The sequence below is a fragment of the Mustela putorius genome, unplaced genomic scaffold (genome assembly GCF_011764305.1).
Source record: "Mustela putorius furo isolate JIRA1106 unplaced genomic scaffold, ASM1176430v1.1 tig00003854_pilon_pilon_pilon, whole genome shotgun sequence".
Classification (NCBI taxonomy): domain Eukaryota; kingdom Metazoa; phylum Chordata; class Mammalia; order Carnivora; family Mustelidae; genus Mustela; species Mustela putorius.
This window is the reverse complement of record NW_025422006.1, coordinates 7,797,501-7,814,522: the sequence shown is the minus strand read 5'-3', so window position 1 is coordinate 7,814,522 and position 17,022 is coordinate 7,797,501. Positions and strand designations below refer to the sequence as shown.

The following is a 17,022-nucleotide window of genomic DNA, read 5'->3' as shown; positions in this document are numbered from 1 at the left end:
GGTTAGGGACCTTGGGGGCTGTTTGCCCACCTTGACTTTGTCAGCAGTGGGTTGGAGAGAGCTGGGCTCCCACGTTTGGGGTCCTTATGTGGATACAGCTTTGAGCTTCAGGAGAGCTTTGCTGGAGCTCAGGTCAGATCTTTGCAGGCAAAGACCCCTTTTTTCTCATTCAGAATGCAGATTTAGCATTCCACACGTAAGAGCAGAGCACGAGAAGGCTATCCGGAAAGGGCTTACCATTGACCACTAAACAAGAATGGAAGCGATCCATGGTTGTTGCCCTGCTTTCCGCAGGTTGGAAAATACAGTAAAGCTGGAAATGACTCTGAAATCATTTCCTCAGCAAAGGTTTGCCGGGGCCGTTGCTTATGAGACCCATGGTCGGGCACTTGGATTCCAAAATGATTAAGACAAGAACCCTGCCGAAGAGTTCGGGGGCAGGGGAGACCCACACATAAGCAGATAATTACAAAACCTGACAAGCCATCAGGGAGAACAGGACAGTGAATAGAGTCCAAGAATGCTTCAGCAAGACTTGCGATTTCCGAGTCAGCACCGAAGGTGGGCAAGAGTGCAGGAGAACTCTCTAGAAGGAGGTCATTAACTGCGCGTGCAAGTGGAAGGAAACGTGAAGGAGCTCATTTGCATGCAGAAGGCTAGAGCATGGAGCACGGAGGGGACGTGGTCCCTGGTGCAGGACACTGTGGGTCCCTCCTCTCTGGGGCTCCCTGGCAGGCACAGGGCACTTGTCACTTAGCCTCACTGTGAAGTCTGACCTGCCCCTTCCAGGTCACGGCCTACTGTCTGGATAACCTGCCTTCCGCATCATCCTGAGGCGACCCGATGTTTGCAGTGTTGCAGAGAATCCATTTTTAGCATTTAGATTTGTGATAGCAAGTGGTTAGATAAGGAAATAGGAACTGCTGGGAACTTAAGAAAGGTGGAGGGTTTTTTTCCTTTTTGTTTTAAATGAAGGTGTTACAGGCCTCGAACCAGGCAATTAATTTTTAAAATTTTTTTAAATTTTGTTTTGTGTTTTTTAAAAATATTTTATTTATTTATTTGACAGAGAGAGATCACAAGTAGGCAGAGAGGCAGGCAGAGGGGAGTGGGGGGCAGCAGGTTCCCTGCTGAGCAGAGAGCCCGATGCGGGGCTCGATCCCAGGACATCATGACCTGAGATCATGACCTGAGCCGCAGGCGGAGGCTTAACCCACTGAGCCACCCAGGTGCCCTGAAACCAAGCAATTGAAGAAAAACCAGCCATCCTAGCTTCCCAGGGACCAAACCCTTAACATCTTTGCAACAGAGAAAATGACTTTTGGGGGGAAGTGGAGAGATGTCACTATCTAAGGAAGCTCTTCAAATTTGAAAAACTGGGAAAATGGAAAGGCGCTGAAATGTCATGGGACCTCACGTGCCTGTGTTTGAGTAGAACAAACAGAGCTAACTCAGCCAGTACCCTTCACTCTCTTGGGGGCCAAATGAAAAATTCTGTGCGTGATTTTTTTTTTTTTTTTTAAAGGCGTGCAGGGCTGTTTTCCATCCAGGGGCTGTGGGGCTTGGGGTCCTTATGTCCACCCTTACTCGCGCCCATCCCCTCGGCTCGATGCTGGAGGGGTCGATATCTACACGTGAGCAATTAAGAGACTCCTCGGTCCTCACCTCCCCGCTCAGAATCAGATACAGGGGCTCACGGAAAACAAACCCAGGCCTGACGGGAACAGCAGCATCTCAGTGTGGAGAAAGCGGCCCTTCACCACATCCCCATCGGTCAGTTCCTTTGGTGCTCCCTGCATTTTCCTAGAATTCAGACTTTCTGAAAAAGATTTATGTTTTTTAGAATTTCCCATAATGCTCATTGAGGCCCCGTTGTCTATGAGCATGCCCTTGCTCCAACTCAGCACGACTGATTTCATGGAACATTCTGCCTTTCCCGTGGAGGTACTCGGCTGAAGTTTCTACCTCAGCCTCTCCACGGGGGCCAGTTGCAGGACATGAGAAACAGATTCAGCCGCCACGGGTGTAGCTCGGCTTCCTTCGTCCAGGACGGAGCTCCCTGCACATCGCCACACAACAGATGCTTGCACAGGTTCTGTTCTAGGCCTTTCCGTCAGGTTTCACAAGCCGTGCGTGCTTGCTCTCAGAGGACCAGCGCTACAGAATCCTGAAGCATCCCTGTGGCTCTCCTGAAGGTGCCTTCACCTCTCAGGATTGCAGGGGCATGCAGAATGTTTGGGTCTCGGCTGGGGAGGGTTTCCAGTGCCCGTCTCAGACCCATTTTTGTCCAGTTTGCTTGCTTTGGCCACTCATTCGGTGAGTGTGTCAGGCCCTGGCCTGGGGCTTCCTCTTCCTTCCAGCAAGGCCGGCCTGGGCCACCACCCGAGGCAGTGAGACACCTAATGGGGACCATATGCTCCACATCTGTTCTTCTAACCCTATTTCCAAACAGAGCATTTAATGAAGGACTTTTGAACGGTTTCAAGAGCAGCCGAGGTCAAGCCACTGTTTGGATGCTGACGTTTCTCTGAATTTTCCATGACCTGTGGATTCAATGAGAAAAAAATGCTTGAAATCAGGACAAGAGAAATACAGGTGGTATGGTTTCTGGTCACCAGTCCCAGCCGCCTCTGAAAATCCCTGTTTTCATTTTTACATTGTCATTTCCAGGTCGTCTTGGGCAGGTGACTTTATTAAGACAACGAGTACCCACAGTCTTTGTGAGAAGAATCTTATTTTATTTTTCTTAAGATTTATTTATTTACTTATTTGACAGAGATCACAAGGAGGCAGAGAAGCAGGCAGAGAGAGAGGAGGAAGCAGGCTCCCTGCTGAGCAGAGAGCCTGATGCAGGGCTCGATCCCAGGACCCTGGGACCATGACCTGAGCCGAAGGCAGAAGATTTAACCCACTGAGCCACCCAGGTTTCCCTGTGAGAAGAATTTTAAAAACCACAGACCTTTGTGTCTCCCCATTAGCTTTATTCATTCAGGGCTTGAAGTTCCAGTGTCAGCTTTTTTTTTTTTTTTAAAGATTTTATTTATTTATTTGACAGATCACAAGTAGGCAGAGAGGCAGGCAGAGAGAGAGAGAGAGGAGGAAGCAGGCTACCTGCTGAGCAGAGAGCCCGATGTGGGGCTCGATCCCAGGACCCCGGGATCATGACCAGAGCCGAAGGCAGAGGCTTTAACCCACTGAGCCACCCAGGCGCCCCCCAGTGTCAGCTTTTGCTCTGTTTAAACCCTTGGCCTAAGGAGGAAAAGTAATGGCTGAGCTTTCAAGGATTCCTTTGAAAACATGGTGGGAATTTAAGAGAAAGCGCTGAAAACCCAGGCCTTTTAGGTACTGCTGGTGGCTCCTCTGGCAAGTTTTCTCCCCGTAGAAGTGTGTGTGCCCGTGCGTTGGGCTTTCTCCTCTCGACCCTGCGCCCCGCGGGTGTTTGCGAGTCCCCAGACACTCACTGTGTCCTCTCCTTGCTGTGTTCCAGTCTCCGTCTCCTGGCAGCTCCTCCCCGCTGGGTGCAGAGTCCTCGAGCACACCCCTCCACCCCAGCGACCCCGCGGAGGCCTCCTCGAATAAAGAGGTAGGGAGCCATTTTGTTTCAGAAGCCGCCAGCCTGTGTTGTTTTCTTCTTCTTCTGGTGTGAGTTTTCTTCAGCTTCCCACACAAACCCCCCAAACTCCACCCCCGCCACCACCACCACCAACCACCACCACTACCAGGGAGAGAAATCCTTACCTCTCCTCTCGAGCGTGGAGTTTAGTGACCGAAGCCACACCGTCCAATCTGATAGCCACTGGCCACAGCTGTCTGCGTTGACTAACCCACGAAATAGAAAGTCACCTCCTCCGGCACACTAGCCACTGTTCAGGTGCTCAGCAGCCACACGTCATGAGTGGCTGTTGTATCGGACAGGGGAGATGACAGAACATTTCCAGTCTTTCTGGAAAGTTCTCCTGGAGCATGCTGGAAATGGAATATTACGAACTCTAGAGCAGCATCCTTCCTCATGGCATTACGAGCCTCTGAAACGAGGCTGCCATGTGGTTCGGGAAGTGGGCTGGTTTCTTAAATACCCATTTACTTCAGGCACAGGTGGAATAAATTTCATGACATCAGGTGACTGCTTGTCCTGGCTTAAGGGGGTTGGTTCCCGTTCACACCTGTTGTACAAGCGGTGAACCCAGGAAACACGCGTTTCTAAAGCAGCGCTGTCCCAGAGAACATGCTCCAGGGATGGAAACCGTCTGCTTCTGCGACGTCCTGTATGGCCGTCACCAGCCCCAGGTGCCTCCCAAGCTCTTGAGGCGTGGCTCGTAGGTCTGTGGAACTGAATTTTGCATTTTATTCCATTTTAATCAAGTAGTCACATGTGGCTAAAGATGATTAGACCGTCCAGTTCTAAAGTGTCCCCCTGTTGGACAGTGAGCCATACGGTCCCCCTGCCGATGGAGGCCAGCCTGAGCCCCCATGGAGAATGCTGAAGTGAGAAAATGCAGCTGTTCCCACAGAGGTTCCTGGGGCTATGAAAAGACAGATGCTCTTCCCACAGGGGAACCCCTGCCTTTTCCAACTATTGTCTCTTTACCCCCAGGCAGATGCCACCCCTACCTCGTTACGAACCAGGGTCAGGCAAATAGTGGCATGCACTAGAGTCCACATGGGGGTTCAGCACACCCTAAATACAGACGCTGCCTAATCATTGCTGAGGGTAGGCAGAAAGATGTACGCCGGGTAATGAATGATTGCTCATTTTCCTTCCTTTTGTTAATAATATTGTGCTAAATGCAAGAGAAGAAAGCCATCTCCATTTAACCCTGAGTGGCAGATCCCTTCTAAAGGGAGTCTTCATTAAAATAGACCCTTAAACTATCACTGAATATACATCCATTCGCCATTAACTACTCATGCAGGGAGAAGTATAATTTTCAATAATCTGTTCCTTTTAAAGCAAACAAACATAAGAGAGACCTTCTCTGAAATGACACCAACATTAGGATATAAATACTTTGTCCTCCTCTGGTCTTGTCCTCAGACCCTAGGTCACGGGAACAGGAGTAGGAAGGTCACTGTTTCTGCTGACCCCGGATCCCACAGCTTTCCCGTATGCTTTTATTCATAGTACAGGGATCGGTGAGAATCAAAAGCAAGAAGAAAGGGGTCAAGGCCACAGTAATAAAAAGAGCAGTGAGAGTTACCATTTCTTGAGCATTTACAGCATTCAGGCATCTGTCCAAGCAAATCACAGGTAGTATCTCATTTAATCCTTACAATAATTCTGTAAAGGAGGAATCACTTCCTCATTGTTTGTTGAGGAAGCCTAGAGCTTCAGGAACTTACCTGAGGTCCAGGGCCCACAGGTGATCAGGCCAGGATTTGAAACCAGATCTCCTATGGGGCCAGGCTCTTGACCCCAGGTGAAAAGTGCCCCAGGCCACACACATACTGTGTAGACAAGCTAACTGGTAGGTCTTTATTCCAACTGTCAGACCTCCAGGCTCTGCACACGGTTCAGTGTGACCTCCTGGAAAATCCCAAAGATTCTGGCCTTTCATCCTCTTGAATGTGGCCTTATTAATTCTTGAATATTAAGGATCAACTGATTTTTCGTTTCTGTCCAGTGTGAGAAAACAAAGGACTAATCAGGCACCCGAGTATTCAGCGTTTGATTATTCATCAGATATAATAAGCCGGGCAAATTTGTTAGTTTCTCCACTCCTACAGGACTTGGCACACGTTTCTGCATATCCTTAGAAATTATGATGAGAATCCTCTTTGTGTGCAATGATTAGATTCTTTCATTTCTCAAAACTCTTTTTTTTTTTTTTTAAACTTACTACTGCAGAGACTAAAGAAAGCCAGTCATGAGCTTATGAATAGAGAATAAGTAAATGTACCAAATCCCCTCCATTGTGGCTCTAAATAAAACTACAGATTTTTTTTTTAAAGATTTTATTTATTTGACAGAGAGCACAAGCAGGGGGAGTGGCAGGGAGAGGGAGAAGCAGGCTCCCTGCAGAGCAGGGGAAGCCCGAGAGGGGGCTCGATCCCAGGACTCCGGGACCATGATCTGAGCCGAAGGCACTTGCTTAACCAACTGAGCCACTCAGGTGCCCGAAACAGCAGCTTTTAGAACTATAGGCTGAAGTAATACTTTTGTAGCTTCTGCTAAAATCTGAGGACTGTCCTTGTGATTAGCATTTAGAAAAGTGTCCTACTGGCCCAAGAAAATCTGAATTAGTTTCTTGGATGTACCTGGAGGCTAACCACTTTGACAAAATAAAGGAAACCCTCACTCCCCCCGGACCCCTCGCTGCTGAGGGCAAGGCCAGTGGGGGTGTAGGGAATAATCATTTTAAAGCCTTCGGTCTTTATGAGGAAGCTGACTTCCACCTGCATACCATCAACTTAGGGATTTTTGTTTGTTTGTGTTTAACCAGAATGAGACAGACCTGCCACTGGCACTCACCTGGGCCTGTCTTCTCACTTGGAAAGGAAAACAAGTGGGAAACACTATGGAAATGCGAGTTGTCTTTCCTCCTGTGCACAGAGCTTAGCTGGGTGTGCATTTTTCCGGGAATGCATTAGCAGCCAATGATCTTTCCTTCCCAGTGGACTTGTCTCTTTGGTCTCCTTAAAGATAATCCCTTCTGAAATAAGAAACCCACCATCCTTGGTGTAACGGACCATTGCACCCAGGCAGGCACATCCTGGTGTCTTGTGTGATGAGTGTCAGATTCTTGTCATTGTCCTGAATTGAGTGAGATTCTTAAACCTGGGTGTCTTTGCCTCTGGTTTTTTGTTTTTGTTTTTGTTTTGGTTTTTTTTTTTTTTTCCACATGTAATGGTTAACACTACTGTGTTTAGAATGTTGTGCGAGTGGTAAGTGGTTGGTGTCCCTTTGCTGTCCTGTCTCCCCCGTGAAGACATTCTACGCAGTACTTCGAGATGGAGCTGTTCCCGTGGTGTCCCAGCCCTCTGTTGGGCCCTAACCCTTCCAGCCACCAGGCACCCCCGAGTTCACCATCAACCCAGGTCAACGTGTTGAGCAACTGTGCTGTACTAGATCTCCTTTTCCTAGAAGGGACATATTTAAGTGATGACTTAACGCTAGATTCTTCTTAAGATTTATTTATTCATTGATTAGAGAGAGCACACGTGGGGTTAGGGGAGCAGCAGGCAGAGGGAGAGGGACAGGGGGAAGCAGGCTCCCCACAGAGCAGGGAGCCTGATACAGGGCTCCATCTCAGGACCCTGGGATTGTGACCCGAGCTGAAGGCAGACGCTTAACTGACTGAGTCACCCAGGTGCCCGGTACCTGCTAGATTCTTAACACTGGAGATCTTTAGGCTTCCTGAGGATAACTCTTGGCCATGCAAACCTTCCTTTTTGCTCATGTGCAGGACTCTTGTCTTTGCCATTAGCTCCCTACCCCCCTGCAATGCTCACATCACCCTGCCTCAGACGTATCCACTACAGAGTCTGTGACTGGATAAAGCAGGAATGAATTTCCTACTCTTGGGCCTCTCAGAGTTACCTTTAGGTCATTCACTTATGGAAGGAACCAAATGGTAAGTGTTGCTTCTCTGAGAGCTTTTAAACCACCATCCGGTCAGGTTCTAGAAGGTCTTAGCTGATCACGACCACTTCCGATGATGCTGTAGGAAGACTGACCCTTGCTATGAGGTCTTCGAATAAGAAATTCTGGGTTTTTCAGTTCACGTCTGTGTTTAATGTGTTCTTATTTGAAGGTAACACATAATAATTACCCACATAATGGAATTTTTAAACCAGTAATCAGTGAAAGGAGGCGTGGAAAACTCTAGCAAACATTTTTAGCACAATGAGAGATTACTGAAGCAAAGACCTCCAGGGAAATAAAATTCTCCAAGGAAATCCTTGATTTCAACATATAATCACGTTGTTGGTGCTTTTACGAATCCAGCAGGTTTTCACTTAGAAACCCAGATTCTTAATAAAAACTGAGCCTTTTGTATTATTTTGTATTGATTATGGGTTTGGGTCTGTGGGATATTTTTTTAAAGCTGTTGGACATCTCTCTGATTGTGGAATGTAAGGTTTTCAGATGACCTAAACTAGGAATAGAAGTTCTGGGCTTTGGGTAACTTTTATTAAGAAATGTATGTGATTATTCACACTTTTCTTCCTTGTCCAAAAATGGTTGACATCTGGCTAATATCTGTCATTGGTGATTTATTTCTTTTTCATGTTGCATGGATAAAGTTGTGTTAATGCATTTCTCATCACGGTTTGCCCTTTTTGAAACCTCTTTGTCTTGATTACAGTCAAGAAAAAGCTTGGCTTCATTCCCCACCTACGTTGAAGGTAAGAGCTGAAAAGGAAGTAATTGAATATTGAATCATGCATGAATCTCCTAACATTTTGGATATTTGAAGCACTGGGCTGTGAGACCCTAGTGGGGAAGAAAGGCCACGAAGTCATTCACTCATAGTCTTAACAGTCTTAGCATCTTAGACTGAAAGAACAGTAGCCATGAGCCTGTCAAAGATCCTCCCCCCAACTTTGCTGACTGTGCCCATAAATTTGCAGGGAGGCTGAGGTTTGTTCCCAGCTTAGAGACAGTCATATGACATCTGAACCCAAGACTCTTTATCTCCATTCCAGGACACCTCTTAATATCGATCAAGGGCCATTCAAGTAGGAATGAACTTTAAGGGAGACATTTTGGTCCCCTTAATTTAGAGGGGGGAAAAATGAAAGACCTTCCCAGACATTCCCATATCTTGCTTGGATGAGTTAAGTACAATATTTATCAAGCTTTCACTCTGCAAGATACACACTTTCCATACAATAACTGATTGACTCCTCACATCTGTCTTGTGAAGTGGGCTTACTACCCCTGTGTTATACAGGAGAGAAATGAAGCATTCTTACTCCAGTGCTAGGTGGGTACCTTTCCCAAGATGGCACAGTTATGAAGGATCAGAGCCAGGCCATGAGCTGGCAGTCTGATACCATAGCATCAGACTCTCTTGGTAAACGGTATTCTGTGCATGATGGCCATGTATGGTTGTGCAGGTTATTCACTGCTCAAGGGCACCCAGTCAGAAAGCAAAGACCTCAAGGGAAATAAAATTCTCCCTAGTTGGGCCAGAACTTGACCCAAGCAAAGCACCCTAGGTTGAGATTGGACCACGCAAAAGGAGTATGTATTCTTCATCCACACAAAGGCCCCCTTTAGCTAGAGGTACCACTGATCCTCTGCCAGGGACAATGGCAAATGGTTTTTCCAGTAGGGTAGCTAGTCATTTCCTTGAAAGAGGATTTTCTGGAGATGAGCGAATGTGCAGAAACCACTATAAGTTCTGTCTGGCCCTTGGGTCCTGGACGTGAACTGTCCATGTGCCCCACAGCCTGAGAGTGGATCACCAGGATTCGCACACCTTCCTGACCCCGCGCTCCTGAAGCTTAGGTCAGGCTCGTGGCTTTCGTTCAGTTACTCAGGTCTCTTTCTTGAGTGACCTGTAAATTATGTGTGCCGTTTTTGCAAGGCTCCAGAATTCCACGAGTACTCCTTGGGGAGTTTCCGGGAGTTTGGAAATTCCATTCTTCGTAGTCATTCCACCAGGCTCAGCATCCCCGTGAGTGTGACGATGACACCTGTATGCTTGTTCACCCGCAGAGCAACACAGAGGCCCCCGAGAGGGAACACACGTTCTAAGAGGCCAAAGTGAAACCTGCAGTTCTTCGATTTAGGGTCATTATAATGTTAAATTTTTTGACTTTTAAAGAATTCCCCAATATGAAGTTATGGACTTAGGGCTTTTTCCTCCCCAGATGTGATCTGGCGGCAGTGATGTTTGATTATGATCAGTTTCTCTGGAGGGTAAATGTCCTAAGATTGTATCTCAGATTATAGTGTATTTAGGTCCAATATTTCTGTCTCTTGCCTGGTTGACATTTATACAGTCCTTTAAATATTACTGGGATTGCTCTTATACCTATCTGCAGATCCACACTTAATATGGTCGAAGAGGGACCCTTGCAGGGAATAGAGCCAGCTCAGAGACGAATAGACAATACTAGAAGTCCCATAGAGAAGTATGTCATTAATTCTTCTTTTTCTTTGAACACTCATTATTTTCACAAAATAAATGGAAGGTTTTTACAAGTTACTATCCCAGATGAGATCTTTTTTCTCAATGCCTGGTTAGGCAAAAATGATTATGTTTAAATCACACTTAAACCCATCACGGGAATTTATGGTAGGAGACAGATAGGTGATCTTTTTACTTTTTACAAACTGTACTGTGGGTGCAAACCTGTCCATGTGTTGTTTTGGCTAGAAACGCTTCCCTGCTCTACAACTAAAATGGTCTGTTGGAAGTACCCTGAATCCTTCTGACATCTAGTGAAGTTTCAGGGCAGGAAGTGTGTGACTGTTGAGAAGGGGAATCACTGGCACATGGTGGACGCAGGTTAACTGTCTGTCCAGAAGCCTTTCTTGGAAAGATCTAGAAAAAGACAAATAACAGGTTTCCTTATTTACTTACTACACAGATGCTTTGTGAAGACCTTTCCTAAAACACCGTTAATTTCTTTGTTTCAACCACTGCCTTGGCTTTAGAGAAATGATCAGATTATTTTAAGATTGTACCCTGATAAGTAGCTTATCACGGGAAGCAGCTGGTTAAGCTCCAGATGAGCTTGATGTTGGGAGATAAAAATAAAAATCATTTCAGATTAGCTTTCCAAAAGGAAAAAGCAAATTGTTTCCATTTCCAGTTATCTAATTTAAGAGCCTGAGGTTTGAACAGTAGGTTAAAACGTATATTTTTAATCTCCCCAAATATGGCATTCAAGCCAAAGAAAATACATACGTTTCCTTTGTAGAATTAAAAGCCTTTCTTGGTGCATCTGTTATAAAGTTATGTGTTAGTCCCAGACATGTTTTAATTTCAAATAATATTTACAGATGGGTACGGTTAAGATCAGGTGCCCCCATTTTAAATGTTTTAAAACTAAGGTTTAATTTCAAAGGCCGATCAGTTGAGAACAGAAAATCTGACTTTCCTTGGACTTGATCTGTACATGGAGGCAAGCTGGGACCACGAGAGCCTTTGAGTCAGCAAGGTCTGCAGCAGGAGACTCGGGCTCTGGGCTAATTGTCCTCTGCCTCCCAGAATCAGGGTCAGAGGTCATTTAGGAATCTGGATATTCTGAAGCAAATTTATACAGTTTGTTTTCCCCATTATGGCTACCGTGGGAAGGGGGGGTGGTGGCAGCTGAAGGAACTGTTATTAAAGGAGGTTTTCTAACAAAGCAGCCCCCCTGCTCCTCTAGCCACGTGTCTGGCACCCATTCATTTGATACCCACTGGGTGACAGACGCGGATGAGACACGAGAACCAAAGAGGAACATGATGTGGTCTTTGTCCCCAAAGGGTTCACAATCTAACGGGAGAAACAACACCCTTTCTCACGTAAAGGTTTCATATTTAAATAAGCGCATCCCTTCTCACAGTAAGTGGCCTGGGCGACGTGGATTAAGAGGAAATTGCTCCTTCCCTTTGAGAACGAGGGGTGAGCGGAGGCAGATGCAGGGGGACGCCTCGGACTCCGCAGGGGCGTCTGGTGTGCGGCCGCGCAGCGGGGTGAGGGGGGCCGCGGGGTCCGGGGGCTCCGGTAGGGGCCCGGCCCCAGGGCGGCCTCGCTCACCGCCACGGCTCTGTGTGTTCCAGTTCCCGGACCCTGTGACCCCGAGGACTTGATCGATGGGATCATTTTTGCTGCCAATTACCTTGGCTCCACCCAGCTGCTGTCGGACAAGACGCCCTCCAAGAACGTCCGCATGATGCAGGCCCAGGAAGCCGTGAGCAGGATCAAGGTGAGGGGCCGCGAGGGGCGGGCGCCGGGGCCTGAGCCGTGCCCCCGGGTCTCCCCACACCTCGTGCAGCCAGTGTGTGGGTGGGGACGGCGCACCTGCTAACGCTCTGAGCAGAAAACACGAGTGCCGGAGCCCTGAGGTAGCAATGCTGGGTGTTTGGGGCGATCCTAAGGGCCAGTCTTAAAACACACGTAGGAAGGTAAACTTGGGGAAGCTGGTGTGGTGAGGAAGGATGTCGCTTCGAGCATGCCATCCCCCGAGTGAGAACTGATTCCGGGATTTCTGCAGACCTGGTGGTCAGGGACTTGCACCCTCGCAGGAGCGCGTGGTTCCAGTGGGGTCTCCTGCTGATCCTGCGCAAGCCACATTGAACTGGTTCGGTTCCGGCACTGAACTGCTGGATCAGACCTAATCAGAATGAGTCCATGCCGGGCTACCCCAGTTGAAACTAGTTGAGCCGGTCATAACCTGTTGGCATCTGGGGAGCAGGCCAGTTTGATCCCGGAATGCCTTCCGTCTAGTTTAAACCACCCCCTGCTGGGCTGAGTCGGCCAGGACTGCGTCCCCACGTGGCAGTGCAGGGCTCTAAAATAAGCACGATGCCGGGACCACCCGGAATCCTGGACAGACGCCAGGCTCCAGGGACAAATCCCATGCCCTTAAAATGCCCCCAGAGCCCCAGGGATAGCAGCCCTGAAAAACCCAGAGTCAGGGATTTCAGGCGACTTGGATTAGGACTCACCAGATTTGGTCGTTTCCGGCTTCAGCTGGTCAAAATCCCGTTGGTCCTCAGAGAGCCAGTCCCTTTTCCGTATGGTCTTGTGCACACGCGCCCTGTCGCCTCCTGGAGTTTGTGTGGCCTGGCGGAGAGAGGAAGAAGCATGAGGGCAAGACAGGAACTTAGGGTCCTTCATCCGGGGAAAGTATTTCTTGAGCACTTACTCAAGTGTGCAAGGCTGTCCGCGGTCTTAGGAGGGAGGGGAAATGGCCAGTTAGAAAGTGAGCTCCTTCCCCTCGGCTCCACAGCACCGGCGGAAGTGAGCCAAGCCAGCGACTGTGCAGGATGGACCTGAGCAGGAGGGAAGGGGGTCATGTGGTGGGTGCCCAGGAGAGCCGGGGCCCCCACCGGCTCACTGGCGGGACCAGGGACAAGAAAGCATAGAGGTCGTGTAGGGCTCAAGGCAGTGTTTCTGGCCCGTTTGCCCAGACTGACTCCCGTGTTCTTCATGGACTGGGAATGTAGGCAGGAGGCCCTCACTGTGATGACCCAGGCCCCTGCTGCCCGGTCGAGGTGTAGGGTGCCCTGCGTCCTCGTCAAACTGCCGTCCGTGGCTTCGAGGGCCTTAAGTTGCTGGCTTCTCTTAAACCTTCTGCTGATTTGGAAGAGGCACATTTCTCCTGAGCTCAGCACTGGTTCTCCCGGAGCTCACCATAGTACAGCAAGCCCGCGCGTCTACACCCGATGCTGCTGCGGCTGGCGTTTCAGGAGTTAGGATGTCTAAACCAGAGAGCAGCTCCCGGCTGCGCCACAGTGACAGGCCACGCCAGGCCAATGTCACGGCTGCCCACGGGGGCCCGCCCACTTCTTGCAGGTGTCTGGGACCCACTCCACCACTTTATCCAGGGTCTCTGAACCTCAACCTGTGCCTCAGAGACCCTGCCTGCCGCCCCAGGGCCCGCTGCTGAGATGGCCATGTCTTCTCCCAGAATTAGCCTCTGCCAGCGTGATTGACAGTGGGAAGGTCCACTTCTCTCGAGGGAAGTCCCGCCCCTGCCCACAGAGAGGTGTGGCCCCCAGCAGGGTAACCCTATGCCAGCATATCATACGACCTTTGTACCTTCTGGGTCTTTTGGACTCATGAGTTTTACTGGTGGAAGAAGCATTAGGTGCCCATTGAGCTGCCCATCCAGGCTTGGCCTAATTCCTTCTGTCTCCCCTTATCCTGAAGAGAGGCAGGAATTCATCTAGGTCTCCCCAAAGTCTTCTGGAATTGAGAATGTCCCAGGCACAGCATTCAAAACAGGAACACCCAGATCGTATGAGAGAGCCGGCTACTTTTTCAGGCAAGAACTTCTAAAGCCAACGTCTGTCGGGATGTCATTCTGACTCCTGATGTCCCACAGTTCCCAAACAGAGCCCGTTAGGATTTTGTGAAGTTAATATTTGTTCAGCAGAGCCCTGATGTGCCAGATGGTTGAACCAAAGAGCACAAGGGAAATGGTGATGGAGACATTTATTACTCACGGTCCTCAAGGAAGGAGCCAGCATGCCGCAAGGGGGCCGCAGGCTGGGGGTCCAGGCCACGTGAGAGCAGGCAGAGGGTGAGACCGAGCTTGGGACACATGCCTTTATGAGGGTCTGTGAGTGGAATACTTTGCGGTTCCTGGGTTTGACTTGGCCGGTTCCTACCTAGAAGAGCAGGGTTTGGTAAGCTCCACGGGGGTCTTGTCTAAGGGACGCACACGCCGGAGGCCCTGGAGGTGAGGGAGACTCTTTATTACAAGGGCCGTTAGGAATTTATATCAAGAGCTTACGTTTGCCTGAGACTCAGGGGGCTGTTATCCAGGGTATGGACTTGCGTGAGGGCCTAGTGTGCATGCAAGCTCACTGCAGGCCGCTTGACCAAACAGAACGGATGCTGAGCAACACCATGAAGCAGCTTCACCCCCGAACACAGGCCCGTGGTGCTGCTCATATCCCCAGGACCAGCGGGAGTGCAGGACCCACCCCGGACCAAGCTGTGAATTACAGGTTCTGCGTTCCGCAGTGAGGTCCCTTCCTGAAGCCCAGCTCCCCTGATGAGAAACCAGAACGTTCACTCGGAAGCTTCAGGAAATGGGTATCTAGAAGTTCCACAGTGGGTCTGAAGCGAAGAATTAGATGGTGGTGTTGATCAGAACAAGCAGGATGAGGCTGTCTGATGGTAAATCCATTGCAGACCTGCTACGAGCGGAGCGGGCATCTGGAGAACATAGATTTATTTTTACAGCACATTAGGGTGGTGTGAGGAGTTCATTATAGAGTGGTAGAGTTCAGTGGTTGCATTTCATTGATAAGTATCATTTCACAGCGTGCTCCCATGCCTCTGAAGGAACTGCTGCCTGCCATCAAATATTTCCTGCCTCCGGTTCCTTTTCCATCCATTGAAGTGTCTGTCAGATTGCTTGACTTGACACCCAGCCTCTTTCTCGAGTTCTAGGCGGAGTCTGTGCTCAGACCCACATTTACCCTAGCAAGTTGCTGTCAGGATGTGCACCGGCGTTTTACGTCCGGCAGAGGGCGCCAGGGGTCCTGGAGCAGCTCTCCCAGTCAGGCCGGCTGCCCCCCCCCACCCGGGGGCGCATGCGCCGTGGTTCCCGCACCTGCTAGGGAGACCCCTTTCTGTAAGGGAGTTGGTGCCACGCTTTTTCCCAAAGGGGTTGACCTTTCAGAAAGGAGTTATTCTAGGCCACCTCTGTAAAGATGCCGAGAGGAAGGAAGCTACAGATGTGACTGTCCAGGAAGGAAGGAAAGAAGAAAAGCTTATGGATTTACTCGGAAATCCCTTTAGCAATATCCTGGACCTAAACCGATTAGTAATTTCCGCCTTGGTGCTGTCATCTGAACAAGACGGAGGGTGTCCTCCTCCTGTTTCCGACTCCTCCTCCTCCCCCGACTCCCCGCGGGGATCCCTGCCTTACGCCTCTTTGTTACCTCTGCCCACGTGGCTGGTTTGGCCCGGCGGATGCGGCTGACAGTGGAGCCCCGCCTCGCCCCGGCCCTGCGTGGACAGGGGTGTTCGTGCTGCTTGTCTCTGAGCAAACACCAAACCTGAAGCTTGGCTTTCAGAACCGACTTTAAATGTCTCTTCCATTGGTTGGTTGGGGTGCTCCTTGGATTTACACTTGGAGTTTGAAGAATGAATATTTTCTTAGTTTAAAAGACGTGTGGATTTATTTGCCAGCTAGGGAGAGAATTTGGAGTTGTGGTTTGGCCAGAAATTTTCCACTTAACTCGAGAAGAAAACAAAGGAATCTGGCTCAGGAAGCAGAGTGTTCCTTTACAGACCCTTGTGATGGGCATCTCAAGAGATAAAAACCACCCAAGACCCAGTCCTTGACCTTGAGAAATGTGTAGTCCAGAAGGGAACCAAGATGAGTGTTTAAGTAGCAATAACAGAGGCAGGCTGAGGAATCCGAAATTAAAGGCTTTTTCCATCTACCAAGATATAATAAGTAAGGTGGATCTAAATGCAATAGCAGAATCAGAAGACATCTGCCATTTTTCTTAAGTTTTTTTTTTTTTTTTTCCATCTCTGGACCCTCCCTAATGTACTCTTTCTGCCTTTGTTGTTCGCTATTTTTGAGAAGAAATAATATCCTTTTAGGAAACCCCCATCCGACAAGGAATGCATTCAAGCAGTGGATCTCAAAATGGGAGCCCTTCCCGGACAGCATCAGCACCGCTAGGCAATGCTGGAAATGCAGCTTCTTGGGCCCGCCCCAGTTAGAAACTCACGGCAGGAGAAGGGCCCAGGAATCTGTGTTTCCAAAGGCCCTCCAGGAGGTTCTCCCGTGCCCTACAATTTGGGGAAGGGTAGACCACCCCCGCCTGACGGGGTATCTCTTCTCCCACTGCCCTGGGACATCCCAGGCCAGCTGAGCGCTCCCCACCCATAAGGTTCTGTTGGCACATTAGCTCAGGAGACACTGCAAAATTTCTCTCTTTTTTCGATATTTGCCATCTGTGTTTTCCTATTAAAGATTTTTGAGAAGTCCTGTACTAAGAGCTAATTCGCTTGGTGTAACGGGAAAGCCGCATCATTATTTGAACACGGAATGCACGATCACTATGTGATACCCACTTGACTCTGTGGTCCGATTCTCTGGAACATGTTTTGGGAGAAACCTCTGCCCTGCCTGGTGGCAGCATCTATGGCCCCCACCCCCACCCCCGCTGCCTACAGCGTGGGAACCATGCCGTAACCCTCCCCAGAGAACCAGACCGGAGGCCAGGGAGGCTAGGTCCCTTGTCTTCCTTTCTCTCCGCTATGTCCCCATGCTCCATTGCACCCTCATGCCCACTACATTTTCTGCTCTTTGGCCAGAAGACGGGCTCCCCTGCCGAGCCCTACCTGAGCCCCAGAAACTGCTCTGTGTCCACGCCAGAATGTG

At 49.3% G+C, this 17,022-nt stretch overlaps 1 protein-coding gene across 4 annotated transcripts in view; it reads left to right on the top strand.

The window, feature by feature from the left end:
- Positions 1-17,022, top strand: part of APBA1 (amyloid beta precursor protein binding family A member 1) — a 193,574-nt gene that overhangs the window by 152,209 nt on the left and 24,343 nt on the right. For 3 of the 4 annotated variants that reach the window (XM_045065075.1, XM_045065076.1, XM_045065073.1), the window contains exons 3-5: positions 3,488-3,583; positions 8,307-8,346; positions 11,723-11,868. In XM_045065075.1, the coding sequence (XP_044921010.1) occupies positions 3,488-3,583; positions 8,307-8,346; positions 11,723-11,868 (282 nt within the window). The remainder of the gene's footprint in view (positions 1-3,487; positions 3,584-8,306; positions 8,347-11,722; positions 11,869-17,022) is intronic. The other variant, XM_045065077.1, reaches the window with a different exon arrangement.